Genomic DNA, 17066 nt, shown 5'->3' on the forward strand with positions numbered 1-17066 from the left:
GCAATTCAAAATTTTTGTCAATTGACTTTGGAGATAGGTAGGAATTAGATCTTACAGAAGAAAATTACTTTTAAAATACTCTTTTTTTCCCCAGAGTTTTCTACGGTGGTGTTTGTTCCTACAAAGTTTACTGCTTGTTCTTCTTTATCTCACCTCCACGTACCTTTTCATTCCTTGTCCTGTACTCTCATAGGTTTCGATGCTGCTAATGCTTATATAGATTAAACTGTGAAGCAGAAGGAGAGTTGCCTAAATATCAGTGGAGCCAGGACTGCCACTTAATGAACTATTCTTTTTTAAACACAGCATACCAAGCTGGTATTGTGCGCATCATCCATCCCCTCTCCCCAGGTTTGGAGCTGGGCTTTATTTCGGGAGAATGTAGGGGCATCCTCTTTGCTGAGCTGTGGGTTTATTTAATCTGAGGGTTAATCTGATAAAACTCTGAGTGAGAGCTCAGACATGGAGCCACCAATTTCATGACGATGCTCTTTTAAGGGTCTTGTTTCTATTTTTATTTATCTACTAACGAGACAAAAAAAATAAATCCTACTTCCCCCCCCCCCCCCCCTTCTGTAAATACCTGTAGAGTCTAACTGGGAAATCCCACCGGTTTTTGCCTGGAGGAATACCTTGCTATCCTTTTTAAGAAATAGACAAGCGTGTGCTTTGCCCTGAGATTTTTCCTGTTAATTCGATGTGGAAAAAATTAAAATCTGAATCTCAAAATGGATGTGTTTAAGGAAACTGAGTTCTTTATTGCTCTGTGAATAACCAAGAGCTGTAGCCGATATATGCATCTGTATATGAAACTGTCCAAGCTGAGATAAACAGCTACTGTTTCCCAAGGGGTGTGTTGAACAAGAAAATGAAAATGGGAGCAGTTTCACTATCAACATGTTTTTGTCTTTTATCAGTGTTTATCCCAAAACAACAGGCATGCCTCATTACAAAACAATGTCTTTTCAGAGCTCCTTCAAACTGTGGGATCTTATAACATAAACAATCAACAAAATTATATTTGTGTGCATTGAGTGCATTATCTGTGAGCCACATGCAGAGGACTATAGTACTAGCTATTTCTGTACTCTAAATAAACATAAGATGACGCAGGATAACAAGTTTGGGCTTGAAACAGAAACACCAATAGATCATAACATTTGCTGAAGTTACAGTCCTATGGGGTAACTCAACCTGGCACGCTCTTGGAATGAAATTTCTGCCCTATTGATTTTAAATCCAGCCTGTTAGAAAAAGTAAGTGTGCCAGAAAATATAAAAGGCAAGATAGCTGACTTTTCATTGCACTGCTCCTCAAATACTCATTTGCTTCCTTGATAATTGAGTGCACGATGAATGTAAAACGATACGTCAGTGCTATGATATAGTTCACGTCCACTGCACGCAGACGGAAATTAATGTACGAGGTGCAAGAGAAAAGGAAAACAGACCCATAATGGTTAAGTGAAATTAACTTCCAAAAAGATTTGAAACCAAGCATTGTACTCCTAACAGGAAAATAAGAAATAAAAGAGGAGATAGACTAGACACAAACTCATTTATCTACAGGTCTGAAGGAACAATCCTTTCCCTGGATATGCCTGATGCAAGCACAAGTTCCTCCTGCAACTTAGAGTTAGTTTACATAAAATAAAAGCTTTAACAAGAGTGGTGAAAGAGAGATCCATGCAAGAATAGCCAATATCACCAAGTTATAATTTCTGACTTGTTGGCTTATCTTATGGAATCTCTTCTCCCTCACTTTCTCAGTTTGATCTCAAAACCAGTCGCACAATTTTTGCCATGGAAAGTTCTATCCATCAGCACAAAATTTATGTTCCCAGAAAAATGTTTGAGTTCAACAACGCAGCACTGCCTGAGGAAAAAGTGTTTTACTGAGTAATCTTGATCAGCTCAGTCGTTTTGCGTGCGTAAACTGTGATTCCTCGAAGCATGTAGGTGCTTTGCGCTTGAAGCACACACATGTCAGCATTTCTAGGGGCTTCGCTGAGCCAGTGTCAGGTTGAGAGGAGACAAGGTTGCTTAACATGTCACAAATATAACCTTCACCTGTAAAGTCACTGTGAGCGTTATGAATAATTTTGTATGAAGTCACACTGACTAATGTCTATGGACACTTAAGAAAATGTAGTACGCTATGGAATGATTTTTATGTATTTTATGGCCATATTCTATAATTATTCTGGCTTGGACATAAACTGTATGGCAAAATGGTTAAGCAAGCTATAAAGATTGTATCTTTTACACTCCAACACGTTAACACCTTCTAGATGCCACAATAAACTCAAGATTAAAGCTTATTTTAATGAGAAATTTTCCCATGATCTCCTTTAATCAGTTTTTAACCTCCACTGTCAATACCCTGTAGATCACAATTCTCTTCATGATGCACTTAAAAGTTACAGTACATTTAAGATGATTGTAGATGATGTCTCATATTGCCAGAACCTTATTTAGAATATATTAAAAACTTTAAGAAAAAAAACAATCTGAAAGAACACTTAGGTCTAATTTAAATGTGCAACCTAAGCACCAGGGGAGAAATCATGGTGTTCAACTGCTGTAACATGCTCTAGGTAAAACACAGCTCTGCAACTTATTTCCGCAACAGCAGTTAGAAGCAGTACTTGACTGTATTTTTAATTTATCACAAATAAAAATAAGGAAGAAACCACCAACTTAAACCTAATGTGAAATACGGGAAAAATAACTTCTATTTACACAGCACGCGGTGAATTTTAGCATACGATGGCATCCTAAGGATAGCCCTAATTTGCCCTTTCTACTAGGTCTTCTAATACGTTGCTACGGTGAAATACGTATTTATCATCAGAGAGACAGAATATGGGGAAACCCCTACCGTCATCCGCATCAGCGACGCTGAAGTTGAGAATAGCAGATCCTGGAGACAGGTTCTCCATCAAAGACGTGCTGTATGAGGTCGTGCTGAACACTGGCGGGTTGTCGTTGACGTCCAATATATTGAAGTACACTCTGATGGTAGTAAACTGGCCTCCCCCATCTTCCGCGCGGACGGTAAGAATGTAATACTGCTGTGCTTCGTAGTCCAGCGCGCGAGTCAGGTTGAAGACTCCGGTAACGGGGTTCAGGAAGAAGATACCCTCTTCGTCGTCTTCACTTACGGTGTAGGTGATTTCCCCGTTGACACCGGAGTCGTCGTCAGTGGCTAGAATGGCTGCCACTAAGGAACCTGCACGTGACAGGACAGCAAAATCAGTCACTCGCAAAAGGCAGCTCGCTGGCGCGGTCAGAGCCAGCTCATCCTCAAGCAGCTCTGTAGAATGAGAGGTATCTTCCAGCAGAAATCCAAGCCTCAATATTGTATGGCTAACTACTATGAAAGGTTTTTCAAAGCTGAAAGGAACAGTATTCAGTATGGTGTTTGTTTTAAAGGGCTACTAAAAAAACCCCAGGAAATGGCCAGGAATATTTGCTTTTATCTTTAAACGGGAACACGTCCAAGATTAGATATCAACTGGGGCAAAAATACCTTTTCTCCTGCTAGGTATTTTCTATTTGTCTGTCCACAGACAAATATGAGTTCTGAAACCTTCTAGATATTTCTTTCTAAATGCAGAAACCGAAATGTCAGTGCATACCAAATATCCCGGCTCTACTTTTTGCAAAAGTGCCTTCGCAGGGTAACTGCGGTTAGGAAACTAGAAACCTTACAGGGGTCCGTTCTTCGCTGTTTTCTGAAATTCAACTCCTTGTGAATTTGTGCCCTTGTTTTCATTTCTGCATAGCTGCGTTCGCACGACTGACCTATCTTACTAAAGTTTGGAAATCGTCACTTTTTAGTATTTTGAGCACTAATTATAATTAAGATCAGCTCATTTCCAAGAAAGTAAATCATTTAATTTCTTTTCCATGGAACCAGATGAATTATACGCATTCCAGCACAGTTAACTATTTTTGAGCAACGTGACAATGAAAACTGCTTATCATCAGAATGAAGAATAGTGCTACAACTTCCTTTAATCCAGCTGAATATGCTGGTATCTTTTACATCCAGAAACGCTTTAACGTTTCTGATTGCGCGTTAACTGGTGAAGAGGGCTGTCCCCAAACTGGATGAGATTATCAGCCCTCCAGCGAGCTTGCAGCACAGCGGGGTCAGGGAAGCTCAGCAGAGAGCCTCGCTGAGGCCCAGGGAAGGTACAATTCCCAATCGCAGCTGCCAGACTGCAAGGGGAACAGGGATTACTCTCTGGGATAGAGCGCGGAGCCCCGAAGGGGAAACCTCGCGGTGCTTCCCCTCAGGATGAGCCTGCCAGCTGCTCCAGGACCGCTGGAGAGCCCAACAGGAGAAGCTGCAGCACTTCAAGTACAAAACCAGCCTCTTTCTTCCTTCGGCATCCATCACTGCTGAGCCGGGTATAAGGCACAAACGTACACCCCGCAAATGGTTGGAGAGAGAAGCCTCATCTTAACGTGGAGGGAATTAGGCTCACCATTTCCAGGGTTATTCCCGTTAAAACGGACCGAGCCTCAGGACTCTGAGTGACAGGGGAGAAGAGCAGAGCTGGGGATCAGCAACCAAACCACCCCGTGCTACACAGATGTCTCGATTACTTCCAGATCAGATTCCTGAGGTGCAGCTGATTGCTCTGTAATGCTTTAACGCAAACCACCACTGAATTTTGGGACTGTGACTGTGGGACAGAGTGCAAAAGTTGGAGGCATGGGGGTAATCTTGGTTGCCCCAAGCTGAGCCTCCCACTCTTATAAGTCAGAGCCCTAATAAAAGCTTTAAAGTGACCACCGTGTCATTTGCATCTCCTTTGTTTATTCATGTTTTAGAACAAGTTCTAAGATGCTTCAGTTACTAATACCGGCAGATACTGCTTTTATGCTAGCACTCTGTATAAAATACTGGAAACTTTTTATTGCAAGTAATACTAATTTCTCATCTGGAGACATATAATATAGCACAATTTTTGGAAACTTTTTTTTGGTCTAAATATTTTCTAGCTTACGACCTAACTTTTAAACATCAAAACACTCTTGCATATGAAACAAGCTTTAAAAGAAGAAAACAACAACTTAAGAGGTCAGTGATCATATTTAGGAACCAGAATTAACTATCTAAAGGTTAGATTTTCTACAAAAACCTTGTCAAAAACAGAAGTCAAAGATAAGATCAAGGACATACGATGTTAGGGTTAGTAACTGGGTGCATGTAGGGAATATAGTTAAGGAATCAGTGTATTACTGCCTGCTCAATGGTCACCCATTTTGTGATCCTACACTTGATGAATTAAGTATTTTAAGTCATATTCACTGAAGACGGCTCACTGAATCAATACTAGCATCACCATTACACCTTCGTGATAGGTTATACTGTTTGTATCCTCCTCCTACTTTTCTGTTTGCTATTTTTTTATGTAGTCGCACTCAGAGGCTTCCATCGGGATACAGGCATAATTCCTATTCTGCATCTAGGATTTATTTGAGTGGCAACCATTTCTCTATTTCCCACTGAAAAGACATTCGACCTCACTAGTGACAGAGACTTCCTAGCAAGCAGACTTTCAGCATGACGCGATTCCCTCTGTTTCTCTGCCCCATCCGACAGACGCCTTCAGCATCTTCTGCCTCCTGGCCAAGCCAGACAGGTCTGCTACCCCCGCCCCCTCGAGTCCCTTTGGATTGTCAAAATGAAAAAATTCAGTCAATTTTAGGGCCGTTTCCTATTTACCTGGAGTGGCATCTTCCGGGATGTCGAAGGAATACACTGGCTTGGAGAATTTGGGGATATGGTCATTAACGTCGCTAACAGTGATGTTTATTCTCATGTCTGAGGACTGCAGGCCATCATCAGCACGAACCAGCAGGGAGTACTTGGAGCGGCGCTCCCGGTCCAGGCGCTTCGTGGCTATCAGGTCTCCTGACTCGGGGTCAATGTGGAAGCTATCATCCGCACCGCTGATAATAGTGTATGTGACGAGGGCATTGGCTCCCTAAGTAAAAACAGAAGTGGTCAAATCAAGTTATTTGCCAGGAAAACCACATCATAATTTTCAGTAAGACAAGAATCGTTCCAGTAACTGCACTTGGCGAATATTTTTCAGAACAGTTTCCTTCAATAAACAGCCTTCCTGCTCAGTCCCTGCTTCAGTCCCCCAGTAAAGACGCATACGCACACAGTTTTTATTTATGAGACGTGAAATGACGAGATTACCCAGATACTTTTTGCTCCACTGTTCATAAAAGGATCGCATCCAGTCAATACCATAAAGCTCCGATACCTGTTTTAATTTCAAGCCAGCATCACTGAGCAGTGTAACAACTTCCCTCTTAATAGGGATCAGTGTTTATTCTTCTTGTTTTATGTTCAAAGGTTAAATTAAATCCCTGCCAGCGGGATCAGCTCTGCCTTTCCCGCTCGATGGAGGTGGGATGGAGAGAGGAGGAGAGGGAGGGATGCAAGGAGGGAGGACCAAGGGCAGCCACGCGGCAGCTCCACCAGCCAGCACGCACGGCAAGAGCTGCAGCTCCTGGTCAGGAGAAACTCATGGGAGCCATGCTTGCAGCAGCCCCTCAAAGGCCAGTTTCTGCATGGAAACACATTTACCCCTGTAAATAAACAGCCCCAAAGTGACAAATTATGTGTCATTAAAATCACAGTTCTGATCTCTTAGGTTGTGCTGGAAGTCAAATGCATTTGCTTTTGAGTCAAAGTATCTCATTCATCCTTGGAAAAAAAAGGATTCATATGGACTTTGAGCATTTTGGTTAAAAGGAAAATTAAGGAAAAGTAATTTTACACAGAAAAATTATCACCTTCCCCCCCCCGCCCCCTCCTTAAAGGTTGAAATTAAAACTTAGGAAAAAAAATATGGAAACTTCCATTCAAACAACATTGACACCGTGCATTTTGCCCCAGCCCTACACCATCACAAACACTAAGAGAAGATGCAGATACTGCATCCAGTCTGTATCATTGATTATTACCAAGAAAATCAACCCGCCTTACAGGTCTTAGCTCTGAGGAGTACTGAGGTTTCCTAGAAAAAGGGATGCTGCCTGAGCTTTGTTTTCATCCATCTCCTGGGGATGGGTTGTGTAGTGTGACGCTGCAGCCAGAAGGTGGTCCAGGGGATGTAAGCGGCTGGCTGGAGCGCCCAGCACCAGCTTGGGTGACATTTCCCCCAAAAGCCAGTACTCAGCTATAAATTTTCCTTCTTAGCAGACTGACATTGGTCTTTAAGGGAAAACAGAAAGGGACCTAAGATCCCGGGGTCACGTCCTCCTTTTTCCAAGACAGGCTTAAGGGCACTGAAGGTTTGGCAACCTCCAGCATCGGATACACGTACCTATACCCCGCGTGCTGACTACGCGCGGCAATGCGTTTTGGTGGGCGAGCAGATATTTACCGTGCCCTCCCCTGGTACCAGGCCAGAGCTCAGGTTTCACAGCTGAAACCTGCCACTGGCACGCGAGTGGCACTTCTGCGGTAAACAACAGAAAAAGAGATCAGGGAGAAAGAAATTCTGTAGCTGTTTCAAAGACTCTTGCCTAAAAAAGCAAATTAACAGAGATAAACACCCGCTCATATTTGTGAGATGAGAGACAAGCATTAGTAACCTGACCTTACGAGACTGCCTCGTGCCAAACTCTTTCTCTGGAGCGTTGTTTCAAAGAGTCGGACCGAGCTAACTGATAAAATGAAATTTAGAAAGAAAACAAGCTTCTACAGGTGCCCAGCCCCGAAAAGCTGCACGCAGTGCTGCAGCGTGCACTGCATCTGTGTGCTCAGGTGTACCCGGGGGACGTCACACACTTTCCTCCACTTGCATGGCTTAGCAAAAACATCTGATGAGAACTTAAGATTTTGGAGGTGACCACATTCTTCACCGCTTGTTTGACTAGCCAGCGTCCTCCTAATAGAGCACAGCTAAAACCGCAGCCACGTGTGCTACTGGTTTAATCAAATTAGTAACTTCACATGAGTTAGGGGAGAAGCAAAACAAAATACAGATATGTAGAACCTATTAAAAAGCTGTATAGAGATTTCCCATTGACAACTGACTTCAAAAAGTTGCAAAGTGCTAGAAGCTGTTTTCATTGTTAAAGCCTTTGGTACCACTTAGCACCTAGAGAATGTCTTTACATCTTTTCTCAGATCTCTACAACGTCCTTATTGTAACAGACAAGGGTTTGAAATTTGCTGCCTTCATACTACTATTTTAAAACATTTGTAAGAGGGGTTCTTGTACACAACTCAGCCATGAGTTTTAAGGGTACCGTCACTTACCCTTTTGAAGCTAAAACTTTGATTCTGAAAGCACCTGTGCACGTAGCAGAGGCAGCGTGCCGTTTTACTGAGCTGCATATATGGGTTGCACGTGCAAAGAAAGAAGCCAGAGAAGCGTAATGTCGCAGGAATATTCTACGAAAAACAAGGAGCATTCATTGTGACCTCAACTTCAAAGAGGGATGGGGAGCAGGGGGGAAAGGCAAGTATGTCGAACCCAAACTGCACATTGCTAAAAAACCTTAGACTCTTTGTAAAGGGTTTGAGTTACGAATGTTCTGGTAGGGAAATTGAAATCATACCTTTTTATAAAAAGATTGACTAGTTTCTGTCTAAGGTAACAAATCAGTTCCCACTGGATGGAGTGCTTCAAAATGGGTAACATATTAGATGCAGTTTAGGAATGGTCAAAAAGAGGCTGGAGCATAATATATTGCTAAAAATCTTAGATATCTGCTCGCCATATCACAGCAGAGAGTGGTAGTTCAATATCTTCTTCTTCCTAAACTGAAGACAAACAGCTACAATTTTTGTTACAGATATGCACCTTTCCAAAATCCTGTTTTTTTCTCTGTATGTCAGGCTGCTACCAGAAAATAAAGGAAAGAACCATAATCACATTCGTACCATTCCTGAGGGTGTTCCAGTGGTTCCCCATAGAGTAGTAAGATTAAGTACATCAATTAACAACCACAGGACAGATAACCAAGCTAACACAAAGAAAGCCAAAAATAAAATTCTCTTGAGGGGGTTGAATTACCTTATTATTTGAATGCAAGAATCGCTCGTTGTTGTCAAGTGTAACCCTATATTTTAATGACAACACAAACTTCTTTGCACGCTTATATTGACTTTTTAGGCCTTTCCCCAGTGGAAAGAATCAGTTCAAGTGAATGAAACAGTATGATTAACATTCTCATAGCTTACTTTCCAAAAGAAATGAATACATCAAATTATATGTGGATATATTTGCCTGACGCATACAACAAGACTACAATATCCCTCATTAAGCCAACTGGCCAACTGTTTAACATCAGTTGCTCAAAGGCTTTTGCAAGTTTCTTAGTAACTCCTTAGTTGCAGCGTCCTCACCGTAATGAATCTAAGCGGGCAAAACGATTTTGCAAACCAGTTCATGTACAGAGCACATACTTCAGCATTATTTCTTTTCCCCTCTTTTTGGTGAAATAAAACCTCCTTTAGGAAAGGATAATATTGATATTAAGTAGTTCTAGTCAAAGGGCGAGCAGGTTAAAAGTTTTCTTGTTTTCCAAGGCTCATCTCGCGTTAATTTTATTGCACACCTTGAAATTGGGCTCAACTACATCATCTCCGCTTCAAAGTTAGTTTCGATCTCAAGCTGTGGTCTTAAACTGAATGTCAATAAATCATTATCACAAGCTGGGCAGTCCAGCACCTTCACCAAGTCATCGGGTATGGTGTATGATGAGACTGATAACAACAAGACCATCTAAAACCAAAACGTGGGGCATTTTTTGCCATTAGTGGAACCGCTCATTAAGAGATGTTAGGAAAACAGTAATTCATTATATAGAAACGAGTAAGCAGCCTTCAAGTAATAGAGTGTTTGTCTCACTTGCTCATGTGTGTTTGCCTGTGTGTGACTCAGTTTTGTGAATGGGCCAAATGCAGTTTAAAGCACGACCACGACAACTCCCAAGGCCAAGCTCTCACAAAGGGAATAAGGAAAGAGGTAAAAACATGTATTTCCCAAATAGCATTTTTAGTACAGATATTCAAATATGAAACCAGGCTCCTACCTCATCAGCATCCATGGCTGTCAGCTGCAATATTTTAGATCCATCTCCTATATTCTCTTCTACGGTCAGATCAAGCATATCTGTGGGGAATACTGGTGGGTTGTCATTGATATCCTGAAGTGTTATTTCCACCTGTAAAAAGCAGGAATCAGAAAAAGTGTGAGCACTGAGTTAGACGCTGATTGGACCTGAATGTTACAAATCACATAATTTTGAAAGCAATCAGGTAAATTGTTCTTAATCACATGAATTAGAACATTCCCAAATCACACCAACAACAGGAAAAGTCCCTCCAGATATTAAAATTCCACATTGTTATAAAATACTCATAGGAAAGCCTCTAACATAAATAAAGTTAATTTAACTTGTTGATAGCAACCGATTTTAAATGGTCCTAGTCTAGTTTATATTGGAAAAGATCCACTGATAGACTGTCATTGTAATCCTCAAAGTCGGCCCCTGGAGGATAGCTGCCAAGTCCCGGGGCAGGAGATCATTCAACCATTAAATGCTGCCTGACATAAAGATGAGGTGGTGTAAAATTCTCTCTGAAATGTTTATATATTGGCAACTCTCCGTTGTGAGGGAGGAAAAAACACCCTTGCACTTTCTATTTTTTAAAAAAACAATCTGTTTTTCTCTCTCTCAAAGCTCTCCTCTAGTTGCAAACATAAACGTTACTTTAGAAGCACCCACTAGCATCTACTCTCCTTGCCTACGCACACCTAAACAAGTGTTCTTTTCACATGCGATATTTGTATGCTTTTCCAAGTAGTAATGATAGTTTCTGAAAGGTTGTTGTGTGTTATTTATTCCCAGCAAGATTGCTGCCCTGCTGATGCTAATTAAAAAAGCTGCAGAGCTCCGTTTTCCTTTGTTGCCGGGTATGGCATGTAATACTCCAAAAAAGAAAGAAAAGAGGACACAGCTGTTTTACATTTATCATGAAAAAAACCAGGCTTGTTTTGGCCCCAAAATATTACATGGCCACCAAACTCTGAAGACCTGCTAACGAGAAAACCGAGTAGCTGAAGGAAGTCTGTCTTTATTGCTCATCAAGGAACACAGAAAGGTAGATAGGGCTGTTGCACAGGAAGGGAGGCAAAGGTATGGATGACTTAAAAGAAGATACCTAGGTTGACAGACAAAATATTACTTATACTACAGTACCTGCCATGCCGTTATCCACAAGGGATCTCCCTGCACTTAGTTGAAAATATACGGGTTAGGCTGCTCTGGATATAATCAACGCAGACATCTCTGGTGATCTGAAGTCTACGATTTCTACTATTTCTAGTCACCTGCCACAGTATTTTCTTTTTTCATTCTGTTTTCGTACAGACCACCAATTGCAAAGCCGTTCTGACTCGATCACCAGGACGATCCCAAAGATAAGCACTTTAGCGACAGGGGCTTGGCTCTCCCCGCAGAACAACTGAGTCACCCGGGCTCACTTGCTGCATCTTTCCTCGAGCTCTCAGCGGCTGCACCCTAGGGTTATCGGTCCTCTGTGCGCCTCCTGAGGCCACATCCTGAAGGATGCTCCATCCTCCTGTCCTCCCAAAGGCAACTGTTTCAGAAAGCCTAACGTTTCCACCAGTGCTAGACTTCGTGATGGAACAGACTTGGTGTGCCATGCTACTGTTCTTCATCAAAGACCCCGAAAATATAAATTGCTGTAGACATGTAAATACTCTGAGGGTATATTTGATCCTCACACAGCTGTCTCTTCTGCCTTAGAGGACGTTCCTAATTCAGAGAAGGCTGCGAGGAGCTCAGCTGTTTCCCTGATAAGCATTTTTCCTCCAACAGGATTTCTTCAGAGGGTAGAGAGATCTAGGTCATTCATGAACATGATGGCGACATTGGTCTCTGGTCAGTATATATGCCATACAGGGAGACACCTTCCACCTGGGGATCTAAGCCACCCTCAGTCACCTCAAGTAAGAGAGCTTTTTTTCTTTTAATTATTTTCTTTTCTTCAGTTTGTGTTCGGTATTTGTGCCCACAGTAAGTTAGTGTTACTGTCAGCCTGCCAGAACTTTTCCACAGCATTAAACAGGACTGAAGTGTCTTTAAAAACAGGGGCAATATTACATTAATATTGGATATATCTGGAATCAATATTAGATATATCTGCTGGAAGTGCAGACAAAACACTGGTCCTATAGGCCTTACATGGCCTTTTATAGAAGGCTGTTATTTATTTATACCATATTTAATTCCCTTGACCATTCACAAATGGTACATAAAACGCTTCATGGCCTGAGACAGATTAACCCAGGAGGTTTTATCATCAAATTTAAATCCCTGATAACAGAAGCACAAGCGCTGACAGGAGCATCACAAGCAATGATTCGACAACTAACTAACCAGACACAAACTTGCAGAGAATAAAACAGCCTACGTTGGTTTTCACGGTGACTGCTGCATCTGGGCGACAATTAGTCACAGAAACGGGGGAGACGCAGTAGAAATGACAGACGAAGGACTTTGCCAGCTATCCTTGCCAAGCGGGGCCTGCCCTATGAACTGGCACAGCAAACCATGTATGCTTTGCTGCTCAAAGTATAGCATTTCCCCAGATACGGTTTCAAGGTAAAGCAGCTGCGCAGCCCTGCAATTTATTTATTCATACCATATATGTCATGCGCAGCTAATGTTTCAGCTGCAGGTGACATTTCACCACCAGAACCCATTTTCATGATGGGAGATTGCCCTTTGTAAAAATCATATGAAAAATATATGACAGCTTCTAGGGTTTTGGGTTAGGAGCAGTGCATTGCCTACAGCTTGCATAATGTAAAATAGTTAGAATCCAAGAATACAAATGGCTACGGGTTGTGACACAAAATAAATTAATTATAAAGTCAGATTCCGGAGAACTGAAAAAAAGGAGAATAATAATAGAGGAAGTAATTTTATCCTGAAAAATCAGCTCACAAGTAAACAAAGGCACTATTTTATACTGAAGATGTGCTTTAGATGGTGGAAAAATAAGAAATTCTTAAATAAGAAAGAGAAATTTTTAGAAAGAGACCACAATATTTTTAAAGAGCATTTACACCATGATTTACTATTTAGCCACAGGGCTTAGATAATGCATATTGCTTCATAATTCACTGTTGGCTAAGGCTAATTAGCATCCCTGAGTAAAGCTATCTTTTTACTTCTGCTACAACCTGTTACTTCAGCTTACACACAGTACTGCAAACCTAAGGAATAAGATCCTGGGATGTGCCCATTTGCAGAAATTTCACTCAACTAATACATCTCTGAGAAGGACTTGAGGAAAATCTTCACATTTTCCCCAAAACAGAGTCCATTAAGTTTTATGCCAAAGGCCTCATTTAAGAAAGTATACATCCTGAACAAGTTCGGGTGTAAATGGAACGTCTAGTCTTCTATTCAGGAGTTCAGAAATTAATTTCACTTTGAAATTATTTCAGAAGTTCTAACCCCAAGCAGAAGCTCACAGGACAACCGCAACCACAAAGTCTTTCATTGCCACGGGGCACTGGAAGATTTCAGCATGTCTTATCACATCTTTACTGGGGAGGAAAAAGAAAAAAAAAAATCCATAAAGCTTTAATCAAACATCTAAACTAAATCTCTCCCCAACCAACTGCCTCTGTCTTTCTAATCCCACATTACATTTGCATGAAGATATCAATGTGTGTCACTCAGATTCTTGAAATACACAGTTTGATTCATATCATATGCTATCAATTAATAATTACGTGCAATTCTGCCTCAGACTTAATGAAGGCAAGACAAGGTAGTCATGGCAGTATTACCGGCCATCTGTACCATGGGCATCATGTTCAGAAGGGTCTACAGAACATGGGCTGTGCTCTCAGCTTGCACCGATGGCAAAACACCCACCAGCAACAACAGCAAGTACAAGAAAAAGTATCTAGGAAACCAGCGGCCTCAAAACCTGAAATATGCCACAGGAAGGAAAAAGGGAGCTTAAGGGGTTTGTCCAAACCTTGGTCCCTGGAACAGGAAGGAACCATTAGGTGACAACGTCTGTGTGACTGTAGGAAGCAACATGCTCAGGCTGCACGGAAAGCGATAACCACCACCCCCTTCTCCAAATCTATCCAACGTGGGCAATATTCTTGCCTGACCTCAAACCCATCAGTCAACGTGACTCTAGGATGCAAGCCAGAGACACAAACAGTCACCTGAGAGCGCTCCTTGGACCGCTGGTAGTACTGCACTACGGCCAGTCTCCAACCAAAAACCTTCCCAACTTTCCATCTGACAAATCCTCGATCCCTACTTACATCAACAATACCTTTAGTATAGGACCCCAAACTTCTTACTGTCACTCAGAGGACTCAAATATAATAAAATACAGGAGTAGCAAAGGTAGTGAAGCATGTTGCCGGTGGTCCAGGCATCGCTCCTCTGAACAACCTTGAATTTCTGCAGAAGCCATGGGAACACAACTAGTCGCAGACACTTCTAAATCTGTTAAGACTGTGATGGAAAACCGATGAATAGATTCAAAATATTGCCTTGCTTTATTTGTTCAAGGGGAAATGAAAAAATCAGAAAGCTTTGCTCTATCCACATGTGTGTGTGTGTTCTCCAGGGGTCTGGAGAACAAGTCTTACAAGGAGCGGCTGAGGGAACTGGGGTTGTTTAGCCTGGAGAAAAGGAGGCTGAGGGGAGACCTCATCGCTCTCTACAACTCCCTGAAAGGAGGTTGTAGCGAGGTGGGTGTCAGTCTCTTCTCCCAAGTAACAAGCGATAGGACGAGAGGAAATGGCCTCAAGTTGCGCCAGGGGAGGTTTAGATCAGACATGAGGAAAAATGTCTTTACTGAAAGAGTGGTGAAACATTGGAACAGGCTGCCCAGGGAAGTGGTTGAGTCCCCATCCCTGGAGGTATTTAAAAGACGAGCAGATGCGGCACTTAGGGACATGGTTTAGTGGGCATGGTGGTGTTGGGTCGACAGTTGGACTCAATGATCTTAGAGGTCTTTTCCAACTTCAATGATTCTATGATTCTATGAAATCTCCACAAAATTACTCTACTTTTGTACAAATTCTAGTATAATGCTTTTCCCTCACACGTTTAATGTGTCTAGAAAAAAGACTGAAAATTAAAGCTTCCCGTCTGTCGTGGTTTAATCTCAGTCGGCAACTGAGCACCACGCAGCCGCTCGCTGCTGCCCCCAGCTTTATATATTGAGCATGACGTCCCATGGTATGGAATATCCCTTTGGCCAGTTGGGGTCAGCTGTCCTGGCTGTGCCCCCTCCCAGCTTCTTGTGCACCTCCAGCCTTCTCAGTCGGTAGAGCATGGGAAGCTGAAAAGTCCTTGACTAGTGTAAGCACTACCTAGCAACAACTAACACATCGGTGTGTTATCAACATTGTTCTCACCCTAAATCCAAAACACAGCACTGTACCAGCTACTAGGAAGGAAATTAACTCTATCCCTGCCAAAACCAGGACACCGTCACAGTTTATTCTGCAGAAAAATACGTGTTGCTTATTTACTATGCCTTGTAAAAGAAACAATCATTTTACATATCAATTTCTATGCAAACTATCTTTGGGTGGGTTTTTTTGTTTGTTTGGGTTTTTTGTGTGTGTTTGTGTGTTTGTTTCATGTTCCATTCAACCTGTATTAAATTAAGATGCAAAAATACAGACATACAACAAACCACAGAGATTAGCAAAAGTAGCGAGTCAAACAATACCACCAATTTCCCCGTGTCTGAATGAAATTTCTCATTCTGCAGGTTCAGTAACATTCTCACAATAACGCCATGCCCCTGCCACTATTACAGATGGTCAACCCATCCTCATCTGTGACAATTTGATTGCTGCAGCCTGCTGTCATGGTCATTTTCAAAGCAGAGGGAGTATTAATTACCTTGATCTTGTTAAGATTCTTATTTGCTGCTCAAATTAGTCTCTTGTGTTTTTTCTCCATAAACAAATTCAGAACAGACTGAGGCGGGGCAGCACTCACCTCAAACAGTTTTGCCTCAATTTACTTTAAACGTAGATGTAAGAAAAATAAGAGTTCTTTCCTCCATTCAGACAAACCTCAGGTCTTAAGAGATATAAGGAATCATACCAGGACTTCACTTCATAAAGCATACAGTATCTATTTAAGCATTTAGGGCATGAACCTGAACAGAAGAAGTCACTGGGAAACTCACTGTTGTTTCAAAATGTTGTCTTTACTTGGAAGAAAGTAGCAAATACCCTCTTTGAATTATCTGATGGCGTTTATGAGGAGTCTCTGTGAAAGAGACTCTTTACAAAGAGTGATGCTGCAGTGTGAAGTCTTCAATAGCTTCATACTTCGTATACGGTTCTGAAAACAATTTATTGGGGGGGGGGAAGGAGAAACTCAATTATGACGGAAACCAAGAAAAAGATTAATTTTTTGGTTAACCAAAATGAATATGAGTTTGTATTTGAATAATCTATTCTTATACTTATTATAAATAATCTGTTGAATTAAGAAACAGTTGCTAAAAGACAAAGTTGCATTTCTTAGAGCAAAAGAACCAATCCACTTCAAAAATACTAGTACCCCAGACAACTGTTACTGAACAGGCTAGACAAATTCCATACTCAACATAAAAAGCTTAACATGAGAGTTTTATTCTGGAACAAGAAATTATTTTAGTGACCAAACTTACTGGGTTTATGAGCTACAAAGGTATGTAAAATACAACATTGCACTGGAAGGCAACGTGCCAAATTCTATCCGATCGTAACACCTTCTATAAACCAATGGGCTCATTTGGCCAGAACCTATCCCTCTGTTTTATTACACTTATTAACATTTATTTTTCTTTTATTTCAAGGTGAGGAGGGTTTATAGACAGAATACTTGTCTAAAGTTCTTCCATCTATCAAATGAAAACGAGGGGAAAAAAAGATGCTACAGGAAACTTGAATGAGCTCATGTGGCAGCAGCAAGCTTCACCGGGAATCCCGAAACGCA

The 17066-nt window shown here is 41.5% G+C and overlaps 1 protein-coding gene across 1 annotated transcript in view; it reads right to left on the bottom strand.

Annotated features, from left to right (window-relative positions):
- The window catches only part of FAT4 (FAT atypical cadherin 4), a 154223-nt gene that overhangs the window by 65393 nt on the left and 71764 nt on the right, over window positions 1-17066 (bottom strand). Inside the window, exons 2-4 of the mRNA XM_076337545.1 lie at window positions 10083-10214; window positions 5743-6004; window positions 2881-3231 (exon numbers count right to left, since the gene is read on the bottom strand). Of these exons, the coding sequence (XP_076193660.1) occupies window positions 2881-3231; window positions 5743-6004; window positions 10083-10214 (745 nt within the window). The remainder of the gene's footprint in view (window positions 1-2880; window positions 3232-5742; window positions 6005-10082; window positions 10215-17066) is intronic.

The sequence above is a fragment of the Aptenodytes patagonicus genome, chromosome 4 (genome assembly GCF_965638725.1).
Source record: "Aptenodytes patagonicus chromosome 4, bAptPat1.pri.cur, whole genome shotgun sequence".
NCBI classification, from domain to species: Eukaryota; Metazoa; Chordata; class Aves; order Sphenisciformes; family Spheniscidae; genus Aptenodytes; species Aptenodytes patagonicus.